The sequence below is a fragment of the Notolepis coatsorum genome (assembly GCF_963971535.1).
Source record: "Notolepis coatsorum genome assembly, chromosome: 5".
NCBI classification, from domain to species: domain Eukaryota; kingdom Metazoa; phylum Chordata; class Actinopteri; order Aulopiformes; family Paralepididae; genus Notolepis; species Notolepis coatsorum.
Window position 1 is genome coordinate 116,275,758 of NC_140169.1, and position 20,423 is coordinate 116,296,180.

At 45.9% G+C, this 20,423-nt stretch overlaps 1 protein-coding gene across 2 annotated transcripts in view; it reads right to left on the reverse strand.

The window, feature by feature from the left end:
- atad2b (ATPase family AAA domain containing 2B) overlaps window positions 1-20,423 on the reverse strand; it is a 236,559-nt gene that overhangs the window by 91,888 nt on the left and 124,248 nt on the right. For both annotated transcript variants that reach the window (XM_084314965.1, XM_084314964.1), the window contains exon 24: window positions 10,065-10,205. In XM_084314965.1, coding sequence (XP_084171091.1) covers window positions 10,065-10,205 — 141 coding nt within the window. The remainder of the gene's footprint in view (window positions 1-10,064; window positions 10,206-20,423) is intronic.

A 20,423-nucleotide genomic window follows, 5' to 3' on the forward strand; every position in this document is an offset into this window, starting at 1 on the left:
GGGGTGTCGGAGTGTGTGTGTGTGTGTGTGTGTGTGTGTGTGTCAGATTGTTTTGCCACTGTTGCCTGGGACGCAGCTGTGAGAGAAGCCAGTTCTAATAACTAACAATAACAGTGTTGTCTCCATTCTGGGCCAGTTGCTTTTCCTTGCTTTTTTCTGTTTGTCCACCACTGACTTTTTCTAATTAGAAGCTGAGACATTAAGAGCTGGAAATGGGGCGATGGTGAGAATCCACAGAGGATTTTGCCATCTTAAAAGAGGCACTTTGCCCAAAAAAACAACACATATTTTGCACATAATCTCACACACATCCAAAACCTCTAAAACCGTTGTGCACACATTCATTTAGTTGGACATTTATTGACAATAAATTTGTTTGAATATGGCCACCGGTAATGTCATCAAGGACATTGAATCCTTCCATTGTGTTAATTACAATTCAATGAAATGATAAGGTAGCGGTCCCTATAAGACAAGGTATTGCCATTTCTTTCCATCTACATCATTTCATGGAGCTGTTGGAGCATTGTTGCAAAGTGGAGGAAGGAAGGAAGGAAGGAAGGAAGGAAGGAAGGAAGGAAGGAAGGAAGGAAGGAAGGAAGGAAGGAAGGAAGGAAGGAAGGAAGGAAGGAAGGAAGGAAGGAAGGAAGGAAGGAAGGAAAAGAAAGAAGGAAGGAATTTAGGACAATATGAAGGAAGGACGGAAGGAAGGAAGGAGGGAGGGAAGGAATTAAGAAAAGATGAGGGAAGGAAGGAAGGACGGAAGGACAGACGAAGGAAGGAAGGAAGAAGAACGGAGTGAAGGAATGAAGAAAAAAAATTGGGAAAGACAGACGGACGGAGGAAGGAACAGACAAAAGTAGCAAATAAAATAAAGGGAATCTTTCTGGACCTTGGGGGTCTTGTGGATCAGCTGGTCTACATGGTAACTGAAGCGGCAGCCTGGCGTATGGCTCCATAACCCCACCAACTGTCCCATCCACATGTTTAGTCTCCACCCAACTCACAGGTCCACAGACACTGCAGCGTGTCAGAGGAGAGTAGCCTACAGCACTCAGAGCAGAGGTGGTGGAGAGAGGGGCAACTGGTCTGCACCACTGCTCCAATTACCATGGTGGGGGGACAGGGACTGGCAGGTTAAGAATATATGTTGAACATCTGCAAGCATGTAAAAAAAAATCTGAATCAAGAAATAGCATTTTTTTTTCATCTAAAGTCTAGGTTTTATGCCATAAATATTGGATCTGAAAAATGTTGCTTGGAAAAGTACTTGAAAGTCCTTAAATTTCATTTTGCAATGTCTGTGGGAACCCAGACATGCATTAATGGGGGTAGTTCTGATTTCTGGAACCCTAACCCGTATTTGCTAGTTACCCATGATGATGTTGATCGGTAGAGTGTCTTCTGTTGACTGAAGACAACTGAAATCTACATTTCAGTAGATGCAACTAAAATCTACAGGGTTCCCACAGATATTTCTAAATTAAATTTAAGGACTTTCAAGTACTTTCCAAGCACAATTTTTCAGATCCAATATTTATGGCATAAAACCAATTTCCGACAATTAGTTAGACTTTAGATAAAAAAAAAATGCTATTTCTTGATTCAGAACAATTTTATCATGGATGAACAACACTTTCTATGCAAATGGTTGATTTGAATTCCAAGGACTTTTTAAGCACCTTGTAAAAGAATTGGCGGTTTTCAAGGAATTCCAGGCCTTGACTTTTATTTTTATTTTTTTATCAAGCACTTTAAGCACTTCAAGGACCTTGTGCAAACCCTGAATCTAACCGGAGTACATTTCAGTTACCTTCAGTCAGCTTATACAGTCAGGAGCTTGAGCCCATTCACTTTGCATTGATTTATGGCCAACTAGCTGGAACCAGTATGAGGAACAGCGTGGACTGCGCTGAGAAAAGGATTCCACCACCAATCCACAACATCATTGGTAAGCAGCAAATAGGGCTAGGGTTCCAAAAATCGGAATGATCCCTTTAAACGTGTTAGTTTTAGTCATGTAACTCATGATGAGAAGTAAAGCAGGGCCTCGTGTCCTTGTCAAAAAAGTAGGCCAGAGAGAGAAACCAACTGGAATTGCTTCATAATTGTACTCCCCGTGGATCGCCACGTGTGTAGGACTAGGACCGTGGAGTTCAAAAGAGAGGCGAAGTCTGACTATTCCAGCGGTCCCTTTATCAACAAACACCACAGCTAGCGCAGCTCACACGTAACAGGGTCTAGGCTATGTGCCAGTTTTCCCTCGTCCCTTACCAAGATCCAGGTCATCCTTTCATTAAACAACCGATTCAGCCGGAGGTGAAAAGAAGCTGAACATTTCCACCATCAAGGCCTCGCATTGGATCGGTAGCAGAGGGAGAGTTTGTTTACAGTGTAGTGAGATTTGAGGCTGTGTTCCATCCACATGAATGCAGCGTTCGAGGCCACACGGTACTGACTCAACACATGCAGGACACATCATGAAGCAACTACCATTGTTGTTCCCTTTCCTACATTAACGAGCATGAAACCGCCTGGACCCATGGTGCACCTGTACTGCATGTGTAGCAAGGCTGCGTTGTATGGGAAGGGGGGGGGGGGGGGGGGGGGGAGACAGCAGATTAATAGCAGGTGCGGTGCAGAACAGCAAGGCTATAAACTTCACTCTTCATCCTTTACAACAAACTGCTCTTACCAAGGCTACAAAAAGGGTTTCTATGCCACATAGGATTGTCTTGAGGTGTGTGAGGCACTATACCAGGTAATTGACCTCTGCATTTAACCCATTGTAACTTTTTAGGAACAGTAGGCAGCCACAGTGCAGCACTTGGGGATTGAAAATGTTAGTAGTTACCATTTTAAAAGTAGCTGTACCATGTAATCAACAGTTATTACCGCAGTTTATTTTAAACAAGTAAGTTGGTCACTTACTTACTTAATCCTCTTTGTTCCCTGTGGAACATAAGGCTGCTTCCATCTGGTTCTGTCCTTTACATCTGGTCCCATCCTTTACATCTGGTCTCATCCTTTACATCTGGTCCTATCCTTTACATCTGGTCCTATCCTTTACATCTGGTCCCATCCTTTACATCTGGTCCCATCCATTACATCTGGTCCTATCCTTTACATCTGTTCCCATCCTTTACATCTGGTCCTATCCCATCTGGTCCCATCCATTACATCTGGTCCTATCCTTTACATCTGGTCCTATCCTTTACATCTGGTCCTATCCTTTACATCTGGTCCTATCCTTTACATCTGGTCCTATCCTTTACATCTGGTCCTATCCTTTACATCTGGTCCTATCCTGTGCAGCATGGTGTGCTTTGCCCCAAGTTAGGTTTGCGGTTTTCAGTTCCCGAGGTCACAGTTCTCTGCCAGGTTACTTTTGGCCTCCCTTGTTTCCTCTTTCCAGGTGGGGTCCACCTCAAGGCAGGAATGCGGTCCATTCTGAGGACATGTCCAAGCCATTTCCAGCACCACTTTGTGACAGTTTGTGGTTTTGTACAAGTCGTCATTGGAGATCTTCTGGCCAGAAGATGAGACATATCTTCTATGGTGGAATGCATTGATCTTGTTCATGTCATTCTCAACCACTTGCCAGCATTCTGAGCCATACAGCAGAACTGATTTAACATTACTGTTATACAGTCAGATCTTGGTTTTTAGGCTGTACTGCTTTGACTTGAATGGTTTGAAGGCAAATTTAGTGCAAGCTCTCCTGAGCCTTATACTGATGTCCTTACTGAAGACAACTACCCAGATATAGGACGTAAGGCACCACCCCCTGGGTGAAACACCACATTTTCAGGGAGTCCCCTTTGTGCAGCATATCATCCAAGTGAGCTAGCTAACTAGGTTAATTAAAGTAGGCAATGCTGTTGGAAGTGGTGATCTTGGGAGAAAGGCATCGCGAGAAGCTGCTGTAAATATTAGCAGGATAATGGCAGTCGAGGTAATAATTTTATCTCAATTCCACTGTGCATCCATTCTCCCCAGCTTAGCAGCAGCAGCAACAACAAAAAAGACAGCTGATTTGGCGGGCTGAAAAACTGTCGTGAGAGAAGAGAGAAATGCAAGGGGGAGTGAATTATGAATGAAGGGAAGGCACTTTGTGTGAACCAGATCTTAGTGGCAATGCACTGAGAATGAACCCTGGGCCGTGGCCTAGGTAATGGGCCCCTGTGTCTCATGCTAACCCTGACACAGAGAGAGAGAGAGAGAGAGCGAGAGAGAGAGAGCGTGAGAGAGAGAGAGAGAGAGAGAGAGAGAGAGATAACAGGGTAAAGTGATGGGGCAGAGGGTGTGAGAGAGGGTGTGTGTGTGTGTGTGTGTGTGTGTGTGTGTGTGTGTGTGTGTGTGTGTGTGTGTGTGTGCATGAAAGAGGTGGTGGCGTAGAGAAACCAAGAGATATAGTAGATAACATGGTAGAGAGATGGGGCAGAGAGAGATCAAGAGAGAGAGTGAGAGTGAGTGAGTGAGAGAGTGAGAGAGTGAGTGAGTGAGAGAGTGAGAGAGTGAGAGAGTGAGAGAGTGAGAGAGTGAGTGAGTGAGTGAGTGAGTGAGTGAGTGAGTGAGTGAGTGAGTGAGTGAGTGAGTGAGTGGGTGAGTGAGAGAGCGAGCGAGTGAGAGAGCGAGAGAGAGAGAGAGAGAGAGAGAGCGAGAGAGAGAGCAAGCGAGAGCGAGAGAGAGAAAGAGAGAGAGAGAGCGAGAGAGAGCGAGAGAGCGAGAGAGAGAGCGAGAGAGAGCGAGAGAGAGAGATGGCAGGCTAATGGAAACTTCTCCCGACTTTCCTCACTTTTCAGTTTCCGGCTTCGGCAGAAACACGACCGGAGGCCCAGCCAGAACACTCCCATCTCCTCCTCCACGCTAACCTCCATTATATCTGAATGTCACAGAGCAACATGGGCTCCAGGCGAGAAGTGCAGAGGGTCGGAGAGAGAGAGAAAGTCAAGATAACAACCCAATAGAGTGTCATCATCTGAATGGCTCCAGATAGGCTTTTCCCCCCACTGCCTAAGGGGCGATGGTCTAGGACCAGGTTGCCCTTCACGTATCCTCACCTTCACCATCGGAGGAAGGGAGAGAGGGGGGAGACTCATGGCCGGCCCCAAACTGACCTCTGAGGCACAACAGGAGCGAGTTCACCAGTTCCTAACCGCCTCTCCTCTCATCTCACAGCACGCAGTCATTATGCGCGTGTCGTTCTTCCATCTCAACGCGTAATTGACTTTGTGATCAATTAGCCTAATTGGACGTACACTGTTGGCTTGTGTCGGTGCTCCAGGTGAGAATTGGTTGCCAATGTCACACATTAATTACCCAAGTCTAATTAATTAGGCCTCTGGGGCAGGGCGATAAGGGTCCTTTCCCCACATCCTCAGTCTGAATTAGTGGCCCGTGTCTATGACGCTCGACTCCAGATAATAGAGCCTGACTACTGCTAATGGTGGAATATATAGGCCTAGTGTTAAAGTTAGGCCTTAAAGCCTCTACATGCTACAGCAACTTCAAAGCAACTGCAACACAACATCAGCGCGTTTTCAACGCGGTTGTTGCAGAGGGTCTTGTAGACTGTGTTGCGAGGATGTTGCGTACATCTCCTCAAAATCTAATCTAAACAACCGTTGCGTTGATATTGCGTAGCAGTGATTGGTTGGTTAGCGAATGGGGGCGGGGCTGTCATAGAATAATATTGGTCCCGCAGAGAATACCATCCTCCATTGTTGTAGCCAGCCAGCGTCGATGCTAAATAATTAGCGTCACATAGCTGGCCTTTTTCTGAAAACCCAAGCACATATTGTTCCATAGCATACGCCTTCAGTTGATCATGACAAATCCTCTCTTACCTTGACGATTAAAAAGCCTCCATAATTTAGTAAATAAAGCTGTAGCCAGCCAGCTAGCATTGGTGCTATTCAAAATGCTATCCACATTAGCTACATAGCTAACCAACTAAATACAATGGTATCCTGAGGTAACGTTAAATACAACGTTTGCTAGTCGAAATGACTGGACACAGGTAGTTTGAGCTGCATGTGAGCCGAGGTCTTTCTCTCCTCTCCATTGGAAACTAATGACGTTACGTTAGCTCGAAAAGCACAGAAACGGGCGACAGAAGTTAAGCTGCTAGCAACAGACACTATAACACTTCCGGTCGGGGGATTTCAAAATAAAAGAGCGACATCTAAAAGCACCGGAAATACCTTTAGATTAGTTTAGGTTCGTGTTAACGTTAGATAATGTACAAAATAAACGTATTTACGGTGCTTTTAGACGTTGCTCTTTTATTTTGAAATCCCCCGACCGGAAGTAAAAATAATGCTTCTTTTTCTGCTTGTTATCAATGGGTTGGTTGAGAAGGGAAGTTTCATCTATCTAGGGACCTAGCTACATCCGGGGTACAATGTTGCATAGGCTGCTCGTCGATGTTGCAGAAGCATAAAGGCAGAGTGTCTGCAACACCGTTGCTTTGTCGATGTTGTGTTGCAGTTGCTTTGCAGTTTCTGTAGCATGCAGAGGCCTTTACACCTCATCTACACAAGTGAGGAAAATGTGGCTTTTTCATATCTGGCTTTGAAGAGCTCAAAACAACTAAATATCTTGTTTTATAAAGAAGTGGATTCTGTGTTTGTTTTCTTAACCCTTTCACTACCAACGGGTTAACCCTTGCACTGCGACAATACATAAGGTTAAGCCTTTCACTGCCAAGACGACACAGGGTTAACCCTTTCACTGCGAGAGAAAGGGTTAAAAATAAATAAACGAAATAAAATATGCTATAGTGCTCTTCAAAGCCAGAGTCCCATTTCCAGTTTTTTACTGCCCTTTGTACACCGATTTGAGGAGGGCTTTATTTGAGAAAATTCAAATAGTAAATCCGGTTTGTTTTGGCAGTTTGAGTTGTATGTTGAGTTGTTTTTTTGTGGAGGACATCTTCAGTTTTGCAGGATTTTTGGAGAAAGCATGGCACTTGAGACAAAACACACTACCGGTATATTCTATATAATTGTATATGAATTCCTCTTGTGTTATATTACGTTTTATTGTATTTTCTTTTTTTTGTGGCCATCTTGGTCTATATGTCATAATTTGTCAAGTAATTTGTCAAGTATACTATTATATACTTATTGTTTATGTGTCTTGTAAGCCCATAGGGCTGGGCATACACCTGTATGTAAGACACGAAAATCTAAATCAAATCAAAATCAAATCCAGTGGAGTGTTACTTTAAAACAAGGCCTTGGTTTGAGCAGATGAGAATGGACCACAATCTACCACTACCATTTACAAGCACTATAAAAATAATGTTGTGATGTTGCCATAGAATAAGCCCGACTATGAAGTGGTGGACAAACGTGCCTCCGCTGGCTGCTGTGACGAACAGCCCTGAAGAGGTGAAGACATCAACGCTCATAACTCTGCCCGCACGTCAGTCCAAACCGGGACAAACTGCAATAAAGCCTTCCTACCATATGGCTCCATGCTCCTACCCTTGCCCAGCTACATAAATAGCAGTAAGCTGGAGATCCAGACATACACAACATCTTACAGTATTTATGGTGGCCAATAGAGGCTCTCATGTCTCGAGGGGGTGCCTTCTCCCTGGGAGATGGAATGGTTTACTCAATCAGCAGGGGGCTATTACGGCTGCTCTCCTGAGAGACCAGCGCCACCCGGTGTTGGGCAGGCATACTGCGCTGAACAAAGATTTAGGGCACAATTACGCGACTACCACAGGGCCCATTTAAGATTTGTTTGCTCTGTCCATAACAGCAGCAGCACCTGCTCTCTGTAGCAACTCTGTGGTGCCTCAGACTTCAGTTGATTTACAGCTGAATCAGGTGATATTGGGAAAATAAAATCACAGCCATGTCCCGATAAACAAATGAATAAAACAACAACGAATTATGAAATGTTTGATCAGAGACGACACGGTCAGGGACGACACGGTCAGAGACGACACGGTGAGAGACGACACGGTCAGAGACGACACGGTGAGAGACGACACGGTGAGAGACGACACGGTCAGAGACGACACGGTCAGAGACGACACGGTCAGAGACGACACGGTCAGAGACGACACAGTCAGAGACGACACGGTGAGAGACGACACGGTCAGAGACGACACGGTCAGAGACGACACGGTGAGAGACGACACGGTCAGAGACGACACGGTCAGAGACGACACGGTCAGAGACGACACGGTCAGAGACGACACGGTCAGAGACGACACGGTGAGAGACGACACGTCAGCTTCTCGTTTTGGTTTTCTCTCCGTGTGGGGATCAAGTCCGCTCCGCTCACACACATGAGCGTCCCCCTGCTTGTATCTCATTCCAAGTAACAACCTTGTTTCTCTGCTCCGCCTCCACCACCACCACCCCCACCCTGGCCCCCCGACACGCGGCCCTCCCCTCCCCCCAGGCGTGACTGTCTGCCGCTGGCCGCAGGTGGGCATGTAATTACGCCGTGGTGTCGGCCACGCAGGTGAGCAGAGCCGGGGCCTCTGTAATGAGCCTGCCCACTGTGTTGCTTAAGCTCCGCTGCGAGAGAAGCGGTGTGATGTGTGAGTACGAGTAGTGTGGGGATGTGTGTGTGTGTGTGTGTGTGTGTGTGTGTGTGAGTAAGAGTAGTGTGGGGATGTGTGTGTGTGTGTGTGTGTGTGTGTGTGAGTAAGAGTAGTGTGGGGATGTGTGTGTGTGAGTAAGAGTAGTGTGGGGATGTGTGTGTGTGAGTAAGAGTAGTGTGGGGATGTGTGTGTGTGAGTAAGAGTAGTGTGGGGATGTGTGTGTGTGAGTAAGAGTAGTGTGGGGATGTGTGTGTGTGAGTAAGAGTAGTGTGGGGATGTGTGTGTGTGAGTAAGAGTAGTGTGGGGATGTGTGTGTGTGTGTGTGTGTGTGTGAGTAAGAGTAGTGTGGGGATGTGTGTGTGTGAGTAAGAGTAGTGTGGGGATGTGTGTGTGTGAGTAAGAGTAGTGTTGGGATGTGTGTGTGTGTGAGTAAGAGTAGTGTTGGGATGTGTGTGTGTGTGAGTAAGAGTGGTGTGAGGATGTGTGTGTGAGTAAGAGTGAGTAGTGTGGGGATGTGTGTGTGTGAGTAAGAGTAGTGTGGGGATGTGTGTGTGTGAGTAAGAGTAGTGTGGGGATGTGTGTGTGTGAGTAAGAGTAGTGTGGGGATGTGTGTGTGTGAGTAAGAGTAGTGTGGGGATGTGTGTGTGTGAGTAAGAGTAGTGTGAGGATGTGTGTGTGTGAGTAAGAGTAGTGTGGGGATGTGTGTGTGTGAGTAAGAGTAGTGTGGGGATGTGTGTGTGTGAGTAAGAGTAGTGTGAGGATGTGTGTGTGTGAGTAAGAGTAGTGTGGGGATGTGTGTGTGTGAGTAAGAGTGGTGTGAGGATGTGTGTGTGCGTAAGAGTAGTGTGGGGATGTGTGTGTGTGAGTAAGAGTAGTGTGGGGATGTGTGTGTGTGTGTGAGTAAGAGTGGTGTGAGGATGTGTGTGTGAGTAAGAGTAGTGTGGGGATGTGTGTGTGTGAGTAAGAGTAGTGTGGGGATGTGTGTGTGTGTGAGTAAGAGTGGTGTGAGGATGTGTGTGTGAGTAAGAGTAGTGTGGGGATGTGTGTGTGTGAGTAAGAGTAGTGTGTGTGTGTGTGTGTGTGTGTGTGTGTGTGTGTGAGTAAGAGTAGTGTGGGGATGTGTGTGTGTGAGTAAGAGTAGTGTGGGGATGTGTGTGTGTGAGTAAGAGTAGTGTGGGGATGTGTGTGTGTGAGTAAGAGTAGTGTGTGTGTGTGTGTGTGTGTGTGTGTGTGTGTGTGTGTGTGTGTGTGTGAGTAAGAGTAGTGTGGGGATGTGTGTGTGTGAGTAAGAGTAGTGTGGGGATGTGTGTGTGTGAGTAAGAGTAGTGTGGGGATCACATACATCTGGTGAGTCACTGTTATAGGGTACAGCTACTTGCTGAGTGAGTGAAGGTGGATAGATGTATGAGTTTATGTCCTGCTGTGTGTGTGTGTGTGTGTGTGTGTGTGTGTGTGTGTGTGTGTGTGTGTGTGTGTGTGTGTGTGTACTCACTACTGCTGCAGTGCTTGTTGTTGTCGGTGGTGACGGCCTCACTCTGAGTGCTGCTCCCGGCCTGCTCTTCTCCCGCAGCGGGGGGCTTCCTGGCTGCTACGGCACTCGGAGCTGCAGTCGGCTGGGCCGGCGTCTGGGTGCCTGCAGGCGCCACAGAGGATCAATTACACACTACAACGTGTGTGTGTGTGTGTGTGTGTGTGTGTGTGTGTGTGTGTGTGTGTGTGTGTGTGTGTGTGTGTGTGTGTGTGTGTGTGTGTGTGACAACAACACCCATTAACGAGAGAGAGAAAGAAAGAGTAAGAGTGTGTGTGTGTGTGTGTGTGTGTGTGTGTGTGTGTGTGTGTGTGTGTGTGTGTGTGTGTGTGTGACAACAACACCCATTAACGAGAGAGAGAAAGAAAGAGAAAGAGAGTGTGTGTGTGTGTGTGTGTGTGTGTGTGTGTGTGTGTGTGTGTGTGTGTGTGTGTGTGCGTGCGTGCGTGCGTGCGTGCGTGTGTGTGTGTGTGACAATGATAGACAAGGAAGACTCTCAGGCAGGATAAACAACAACAAGTCGAGACACTACAGCCACAAAAGAGCAGTGATGATACTGTGATAAACTGAACATTCAGTCTGTTACAGTGAAATACCTCGTGTGTGTTGGGGCAGGTGAGGGGCCCAACACATTTTGTAATACACATATAGTAGTGCCACCACGAGGCAATGTCGCCCCCCCCCCCCCCCCTATAATGACTACATTTATTAATTAAAAAACTAAAAAGTTTGAATCCTAAAAACAGGCTTCGGGGACAGCTCTAGTGTGTGTGTGTGGAGTTTGTGTGTCCTTGCGTGGGAACATGGTGATCTGAGTGGCTCTCTGAGTGCTGGTGAATAACAAGGGATGGTGTAAAGAGAGGAGGGGAGTGGGTGCGGTGGGGGGGTTGAAAGCTTGCATCCACAAATGGCTCCTCGGGGAGGAGACGTTTACATTCAGACACGTGTGATATTTAGCTTCCTGCAAAATTTTATAATTGCTCCCTCTCCTCTTCTCCTCAGATGCGCCGTTTCTTATTTTTGTGTTTTTGTGGGAGGGGGGTGCTGACACAAGCCTTCACCCAAGTCCCGTGATGCTGCTAATTGATAGCTTCTTATCACAGCATCTCCATCGGTGCATGAAATATTCACACAGCTGTACTCCGCTCTCGAGCAGTTGACTTCTGCTACTGCAATATTCATTTAGCACACAGTGCTGGTTGCCATTAAAAGGAGGGAATCAGAGGCAATGTGGTGACCCGTGTAAATGGCCTCCTCTCCCTGCTCAGGTGGGGGGGAAAGGAAGGCCTCTGCTCGCTGCAATTGGGAGGGTTTAGCTGTCCCTCTAGGTCTGCTAAGGCCTCAAGGTCTTCACCTTGTTACACCACAGTAGAACTATTCATGCTGGGATAATATCTTCTGTTAATTGCCAGTGCCTGCTTTCCTGTAGCGCAGTGAAAAGAAGTGCGGCGTGCAGGGTGAGTCACTGGTACAACCTGGTATACCACTACGCTGGACATGGCTACAGTTTAGATGACGGGAGGGAAAACACTCACGTGCTGATAATATAAATAAATACCTCCTATTATCATACATTATAGCCTACAGAAGGAGGGCTACCAATTAAGCCTATACCTCCAATCACATGTGACACTGCATGTAAAGTGGAAGATTCACTTCCATTGCACATGTCAAGGAGCAAGAGTCACATTACTTAATGCGTGCATGTATAAAAAAAATTATAAAAATATTAAAAAAAATTAAATACTGATCTGATGAAACAGAACCGCACCAGTCCAGGCTGAGCCAGGGGGGGATATATAAGTAAGTAAGTAAGTAAGTAAGTAAGTAAGTAAGTAAGTAAGTAAGTAAGTAAGTAAGTAAGTAAGTAAGTAAGTAAGTAAGTAAGTAAGTAAGTAAGTAAGTAAGTAAGTAAGTAAGTAAGTAAGTAAGTAAGTAAGTAAGTAAGTAAGTAAGTAAGTAAGTAAGTAAGTAAGTAAGTAAGTAAGTAAGTAAGTAAGTAAGTAAGTAAGAAAGACAGACAGACAGACAGACAGACAGACAGACAGACAGACAGACAGACAGACAGACAGACAGACAGACAGACAGACAGACAGACAGACAGACAGACAGACAGACAGACAGACAGACAGACAGACAGACAGACAGACAGACAGACAGACAGACAGACAGACAGACAGACAGACAGACAGACAGACAGACAGACAGACAGACAGACAGACAGACAGACAGACAGACAGACAGACAGACAGACAGACAGACAGACAGACAGACAGACAGACAGACAGACAGACAGACAGACAGACAGACAGACAGACAGACAGACAGACAGACAGACAGACAGACAGACAGACAGACAGACAGACAGACAGACAGACAGACAGACAGACAGACAGACAGACAGACAGACAGACAGACAGACAGACAGACAGACAGACAGACAGACAGACAGACAGACAGACAGACAGACAGACAGACAGACAGACAGAAAGAAAGACCCTCCCATTCCTCACTATTGGAACTCTGAGCGTTTCCAGGGTTAGCTTGTTAGCAGCTAATGTTAGTTAAGGTTTTTACCGTGACATACAGGAATGGTGAGGATGCAAAGACGCATTGTACCCTGTTGCTCGCAGAGTTTTCACTGCACATAGAAATAGCGTGACTCGCGAGAGGAGTTGTCACAGGGCTGTCGAACGCAGGGCTGAATAGCTAGAGGACAACACCACACACTAGACCAGACTCAAGAGGAGCACGAGCCAGAGGGGACAAAGCATGCTTGTAAAACAAACATCCATCCCAGGCAGCGGTTCATAGAGAGGACAAAGCGTGAGGGAGAGGAGGGCGCTGGAGACTGTGTGATGAGGCCCAGGGGAGCGAGGAAGAGTGCTTTACTGTGTTCCCACGTCCCCTGTGTTCCTCTCCTGAGTAACTGTGGTAGGAAGATGCAGAAACACAATTCACTGCTAAGCCTAAAGGGTACAACACTGCTCCTCTCTAGAATGTTCTCCTCTCTTTTAGGGAGGCACGTGTACCAATACTGGAATGCATCTACTATCAGGCTGATACTACTAGGCTAAAAAAGGGCATCAGTATCGGAAGTATACCTCCAATATTAAAAATGTGTCGCAAATCGACTTGGTTTTCTGCGTTTGGGGCACAGAGAAGTATTAGATCTCTCAGATGGAGAGAAACTAGATTATATCTTAATATTTTTTTTGTCCACTGACCCCAAACTAATGTCGTTCGCCGTGTGCGGACCACTTAAGTCTACCGTTCATTTAAAAGTAATGGATTAGATCGTTACTCTCTATCGGCTGATTTCGAGAGCTGAGTAATTTGCCAATGCACAAGGAAAGCATACGTGCACACACACATACAACTTAGCAAAGGCAAGGTTTACCATACTTAAATGGACTCCATGCCCAGAGGGGGTGGTGATGGCAAAGCCCTGACATACAGTACATGCATGTACAGTATCTGCATAACAATGATAATATTTACACAGGCTTACATGCTTGTACAATATGTGAGTGTGAGCGCGGGGGCATGAGATGAGGTGTTTGACCAGGCACAGAATGAGGCTCCATTAGGCCGTTTGCATAATGTGTGAAGAACAGCAACATGACTGTTTGCGTTTGACCATATTATGGCTCCACTGCGTGCTGAAGTGCATGTGTGTGGAGTGGATGTATACATATATGCACATGTGAAACATGTATCTAAATTGTGTATGTTTCTGTACATGTGTATGTTATATACATATATATATATACAGTAGAGTATATACAATACAGGGGTATGTTTTAGATCAGAGCGTGAGTGCTCAGCGGTGCTGGGGGCCGTTTGTTGAGAACAGGAGAACAGGAGACAGTGTCTGGGACGACCAGAGCCTCAGGCTACGCCCCCATCAAGTCTGTGTTTCACTCCTCTCAAAGTCGTCTACTCACTTTTCTGCAGTCCCCTTTGCTTGTCGCTTTCTTAAAAAATATATGAACTCATTGAGCGCCAAAAACAAGATATCTCATTTCTGAGAGCCAATTTTGAGCGCAATTTTTTTTCTTTATTTTTATTTTTATTTTTATTATTATTATTCTAACAGGACCTTGCTGTGTGTTCTAGAGACCTCTATGTTAGTTAGAATTAAAATGACAGGTGGCACTATCGCCTACCTTTGGAACTGGGCTAGTTTAGTGTGGGGCCACTTTAGTGTGGGGAGTGTCTAGCACTGAAAGCAGAGAGCGAGCAGCAGTGACCTATGGCGATCGCGACTTGTGGAGACTATTAGAAGAGGACAAAACTATCACACTTCTGTTTCATTATGTTCTGTCCGTGTCCCGACTGTACACAATGAAGGGTTAAAGCAGACTCTCTCTCTCCAGTCCATTCTCTAATCACGAAGTATAGTCCTTCAGGTATTGAATACTGTGGCCCGTTATCAGAAATAACGACATCAGGTATCCCTTGCCTGGCAAAGTGGGCCTTGAGTTTTCTGATTACTGTGTTGCTCTTAGTGTCAGACAGATAGTCAACCTCCCAAAAGTTAGAGAAGTAGTCTACAGTGATCAGGTAGTCTTCGTTGTGGAACGAGAAAAGGTCTGTCCCTACCTTGGCCCAGGGTCTGCTGGCCATGTCATGTGGGTGTAGTGTCTCCCTCTGTTGCCTTGGGTCCACTGACCTGCATATACCACATTTAGCGATGAAGGTCTTTATCTCCTCGTTCATCCCATGCCAGTATACACACTCCCTCGCTCGCCTCAGACATCCTTCTACTCCCAGATGAGAGGAGTGGATCCTGTACGTGATGTCAACCCTGAGTGCATCCGGTATCACGGCTCTTTCTCCTCGGAAAACGATGCTGTCCTGGAAACTAATTTCCACCTGGAAAGAGTGGTAGTGCCTGATGTCACTTGGCAAGTCTCTTTTCCTCTTGGGCCACCCTGACAGTATTCTATTTGCCACACTCTGTAACTTTAGGTCATCCTTAGTTGCAGCTCTGATAGCGCTCAGCCTCTCTGCTGAGATGGGTAAATAGCTAACCATGTTTACTGTCTCTACCTCTGTCTCACTGTCTCCCTTAGTGCTCTCTGGTAAGTATGCTCTACTCAACGTGTCTGCAAGCAACATATCCCTGCCTGGCACATATGTCACACTAATATCATAGTGCTGCAGTCTGAGTAGCATCCTTTGTAATCTCTTCGGTGCACTAAGCAGTGGCTTGCAGTGGATATTTTCTAGAGGCTTGTGGTCGCTTTGAACGGTCACCGGTCTACCATATGTATATTGATGGAACTTTTCCATACCAAACACTATGGCTAAACACTCTCTATTTGGGCATAGCCCTTTTCAGTTGGTGTGAGCGCCCTACTACTAAATGCTACAGGTTTACCTTTCTGTGTCAGGGCGGCCCCCAGTCCTGTGTCGGACGCATCACATTGTAGCGTCAACTCCTCTTCTCTGTTGTAATACTGTAGGACTGGTGCTTTGGCTATTTTGTCTTTCAGCCTTTGAAACGCTTCCTCTTGGACATCTGCCCATTCCCACATGTTTTCCTTCCGTGTGAGTTGTCTAAGAATCTCGCAGTCATCTGACAGGTGGTCAAAGAACTTCGCCAGGTAGTTGACCATCCCAACCAGTCTTTGTACTCCTTTTACATCTGTTGGCTTCAGCATCTCTCTGACCGCCCGTACTTTCTCCGGGTCAATTCTCAGCCCCTTAGCCGTGAGCAGATGACCTATGTAGGGCACCTCTTTTTGTCGAAGCTTGAACTTGTCCGCGTTCAGCTTGATGTTGCGCTCCCTGCATCTGGTTAGAAAGCCTCTGAGTTTCTTGTCGTGGTCCTTTTCTGCCTCCTCCAGCGTTGCTCCTTCCCCTGTGATTAACATATCATCTGCTATGACGTAGACTCCTGGTAGGCCCTCTAGGGCCTGCATGAGCTTTCTTTGGAACACTTCCGGTGCTGGGCTTATTCCCATCGGCATCCGGAGCCAACGGTAGCGACCAAATGGAGTGGCGAATGTGGTCAGGTAGCTTGACTCCTCTTCTAGCTTGACGTGCCAGAAACCGCGCTTCACGTCGCAGACTGTGAATACTTTTGCCTTTGACATCTCCGGCAGGATGTCATCTATAGTTGGGAGTGGATAGTGACTTCTCTTTAGTGCCCGATTCAGAGGTTTCGGGTCTATGCACAGCCTTAGTTTCCCATTCGGCTTCCTTAATGAGATCATGCTGCTGATCCAGTCAGTGCTGCGTTCCGCTGGTGTGATAATCCCTCTTCTCTCCAGATCCTTGAGTTCCTCCTGTATCGGTATTATCATAGCTACAGGCACTCTGCGCTTTGGCAGTTTCACTGGCGGCACTCTGTCATCTATCTCTATTTTATACTCCCCCTCCATGCAACCATCTCCGGTGAACACATCCCCAAACTCAGCATTTATTCTGTCCCTTGTCATGTGACTGTCACTTTCTCCCCCTGTCACTGGACTCTGCTCTTTCCTCACTATGCTGTCTATAGCTAGGATATTTTCGTACTGTACCTTTATCAACTTCATAGCCTCACTGTCTTTCCTGCCCAGTAAAGGGATTCTGCTACTCTGGTCTACCACTTGAAACTCTAGCCTGTAACGCTTGTTGTTTCTGGGGTTTCTGATCTTAACCTTACATGTACCCAGAGGAATCACCCTAGTCTTATTATACATCACCAGTACTTTCTCAGTGTGTTCTAGCTGTGTGTCAGGGTTTAACAAATGTATGGGGATGACATTACAGGTGGCCCCACAGTCTATCTGGAAGTTAACTAGTGTTTCCCCCAACATCATCCCTGCAAAAAGCTGTTGGCCCTGCCTGTGGCTGTCTTTTAACTGATTAACATTTTCATCCTCTCTATTTACTTCCGTTATGCAGCAGAGGTCTTCCTCGTAAGAATCACTATCACTGTGCTGTTCTGCTACTGCATGCACTTTCCTAGTTTTCTTGCTGCTCTCCTGTTTTGATTTGCATTTAGCCGCAAAGTGATTTTCTCTCCCACACTTTTTACACTTTTTTCCAAAAGCTGGGCATTTTTTCTTGTTCCTCTCATGTGTTTTACCACAAAACATGCAGTCAACCTCGCTGTCTTTTTTCCACTCTTCTGACTGTTTTAGCGCATGTACCTCTTCCACTGCCTGGCCTTGTTGCAGTGTCCTGCTATTAGCCCTTGACAGCTCCGAAGCTCTACATATTTTCAGGCATGTTTCCAGAGTCAGCCTATCGTCCCTGAGCAGTCTCTCTCTCAGCTCTGAGCTATTTGTACCACATACAATTCGATCTCTGATCAGGGAATCTCTAATGTCCCCAAAGCTGCACCTACTAGCAAGCATTCTCAAGTCTGTTACATAGCTGTCCACGTTTTCATCCAATCCTTGGTTCCTGATAAAGAATCTGTATCTTTCCACTGTTTCATTTACCTTTGGATTGCAGTACTCGTCAAACTGCTTGATGATAGTTGTCACCGTTGTCTTCGCCGACGAACTCGGCAGAGTTGTCCATAGTTCTCTGCCCTTTTCTCCGACGAGATATTTAAACAGCTTGACTTTTGTTGTCTCTTCGGCGTCGGGCATGGTAAGGTCTGTATACAATGTGAACTCCTCCTTCCAACTTTTCCATGCCTTCGCCAAGTTGTTGGAGTCCAAAAGTAGATTTCCAGGGGGTCTTAGCGCATTTAGCCCTTCCATCGCCAACAGCTAGTAAGAGTTTTCTCCCCGAAGTACGCGTTAGCCACAGCTCGCCAGCTAAACTTTTTACTTCTCTAGCTACCGCGCAAATTACTTTCCCGATCTGTACCCAGCTGTCACCATGTTTCATTATGTTCTGTCCGTGTCCCGACTGTACACAATGAAGGGTTAAAGCAGACTTGCTTACTTGTACTTTATTCACCGTTGTTATAGTTACATAAGCTTGGTTCCACCACAAGTGAACCCTCTGTGTCACCTCTAAAAGAGTCCTACGTGCAACAGCACTTAAATAGAACAATCCTATTGTTACAACTTCAACTATCAGGATTCAAGAGATCACACTTATGGATGATAACGTGCGTTTTCACCGGACTACATTGGACTCAGCACTTCTGGTAAATCATAGAAATACTATAGTCGGTAACCTATTCTGTTCCGTGTTATAGTCGGCGCCGGGCCCGAGCACTCCCGAGGCTTGAGGACTTTACCGGTAATGGCGACCGCTATTGGAACTATTGGGAGAACTATGAAGAAGACAAAATTATCGCACTTATGTATGATAAGGTGCGTTTTCACCAGACTATGTTGGATTCTAGTATTTTCAGACGGGCTGTTTGGATGTAACAATACCTGGCTGGCTGTTATCTGGATCGTTACCCTGGCGCTGCTGGCGGGCCACCTAGCGTTATATTTATTGATCCTGTTCTGATCCAAGACACTTGGAGCAAGAGTGGAGTACCTGCTGACAAAGGTAACGTCTATTTTACCAAACCCCATCATAAAACATGCTTTTGTAACGATCCCAGCGTTGCATGGGATAGAGCACGAATGAAGGCATGTAGAAATAAACGTTTTTTTTTCATGTTAGAGTATAAATAGTGCCTGTCAAATGAGCCATACTATTGTATCCATAGCTATAATATAGAATATACCATGGGTCTGCAAACATCATGAAAATGGTCAAAAAAGCTGGCTCCAGGGAGTAAAGATGGAAAAACAGTGTGGCAGTCAAATAGTTAAAGGTAAATGGACTGCATTTATATAGCGCTTTTATCCAAAGTGCTTTACAATTTGTTCCTCACATTTTACCCATTCACAACCATGCAAGGTGCTAACCTAGTAATTTTGTCAAGACAGCTTTTTTCAGTGTGAAGTGCTCTCTCCCGATTGGATAAAGTGTATTTTCTGGTTGATGCAGAGCGGAGGGACTGGGAGAGCCATGTTACAGACCAAACACTGTGTTGGAAATGTAGAGCTATTATTTTAACATGTAGACCACTTATTAATAATAACAAATAGATACCACTTACAGCACCAGCTAAAATGGTCACCAATGTTCCATGGGTCTGACTGACGTCAGGCTATGGCGTACTTGCTCAAGGGCACTTCAACAGCGGTTGATGAGGGAGGGGTAACTAACTACACTCATGCACTTCCCCGATCCATAAATGTCTGTCCGTCTGTCTGAGCATTTGAAGCGGTGGGTTACAAGCCCACTTCTCTTTCCATTTTGTTAGATTGTTTGTAATTATCATGCATAATTACAAATAATCAAATGCTTCTTTCAATCCAGTGTTGCAAGCAATTGGATTTGGCCCCCGGGCCTGAGCAAAAAAACGCTGCTCGACACTATTTCTGATGAAATAGTCTAATGACGCTTCCACTTTGTAGCTTTTTCGCTCCCCCTCCCCCTAAAACGGAGTTCAAAGTCAACTATCGCCAGAAGGTGTTTGTTTGAATTCCTTCCAATCTCCCGCAGCTCGACAATAACGTTATCAGCTCTGGTGTCATTAGCCTAATTGTCCGTTGATGAAAGGACACACGCTGAGCAGTCTATCATACAACGACAATCCCACTAGGAATCTGATTGTGCATGCGGGGTCTGAGGCTGTGAGAGTGAAGGGGACAGGGCAATTGCGACAGAGTCTGATCTTCCATCAACAAACTTCTCTTTGGGGGGGGGGGCTGTCTCATCAGAAACGTAGTGTCAGAACTATTAGCATCATGTCAGAGTTTCCACATGGAGCCTATTTATGTTCACAGCTAAATTAGACTGCAAAATTATGTGTTGATAGTCATTGACATCATACCAGCAACATTGCATAACTGACACCTTTCACTATAATAGTTTCAATGTCTATCTGTAGAATATGTCACAGACGTGAAAAGATTTTTTTTTTTATTATTGTGTGAGCCACAGCAGTTCAGAGAGGCGGCCGCCACACACAGGTAAAGGTGAGCTGTGGTGGCTGTAGTGTCAGCAGGCATGCAGTCGTGCACAAACGCAGTTAAACGCCGTTTAGGTATAGCTCACTGCGGCAGAAGTGCGCGCGGATGTGCATGCGCGCAAAAAAAAAGCGTTCACAATTGTCACTGGACTCGTCGCGCCGGCCGGCACTTATCACCTAGACTTTGCATAATAATAGGATACCGATATCATAACAACGGACTCCTCTCCTCCACTACCGCCTCTCCACCAGCGTCAATGAGTCCTCGGAGCAGCCGCCCAGCTCCGGCGGGGAGTCGCTGAAGGAAACTGTCCTTCGCTTCTGTAAACTAACTCTAAGTTACATTGTTAATTTAGTTTGTATTTACTTTTCTAGTTTAAGTTAAT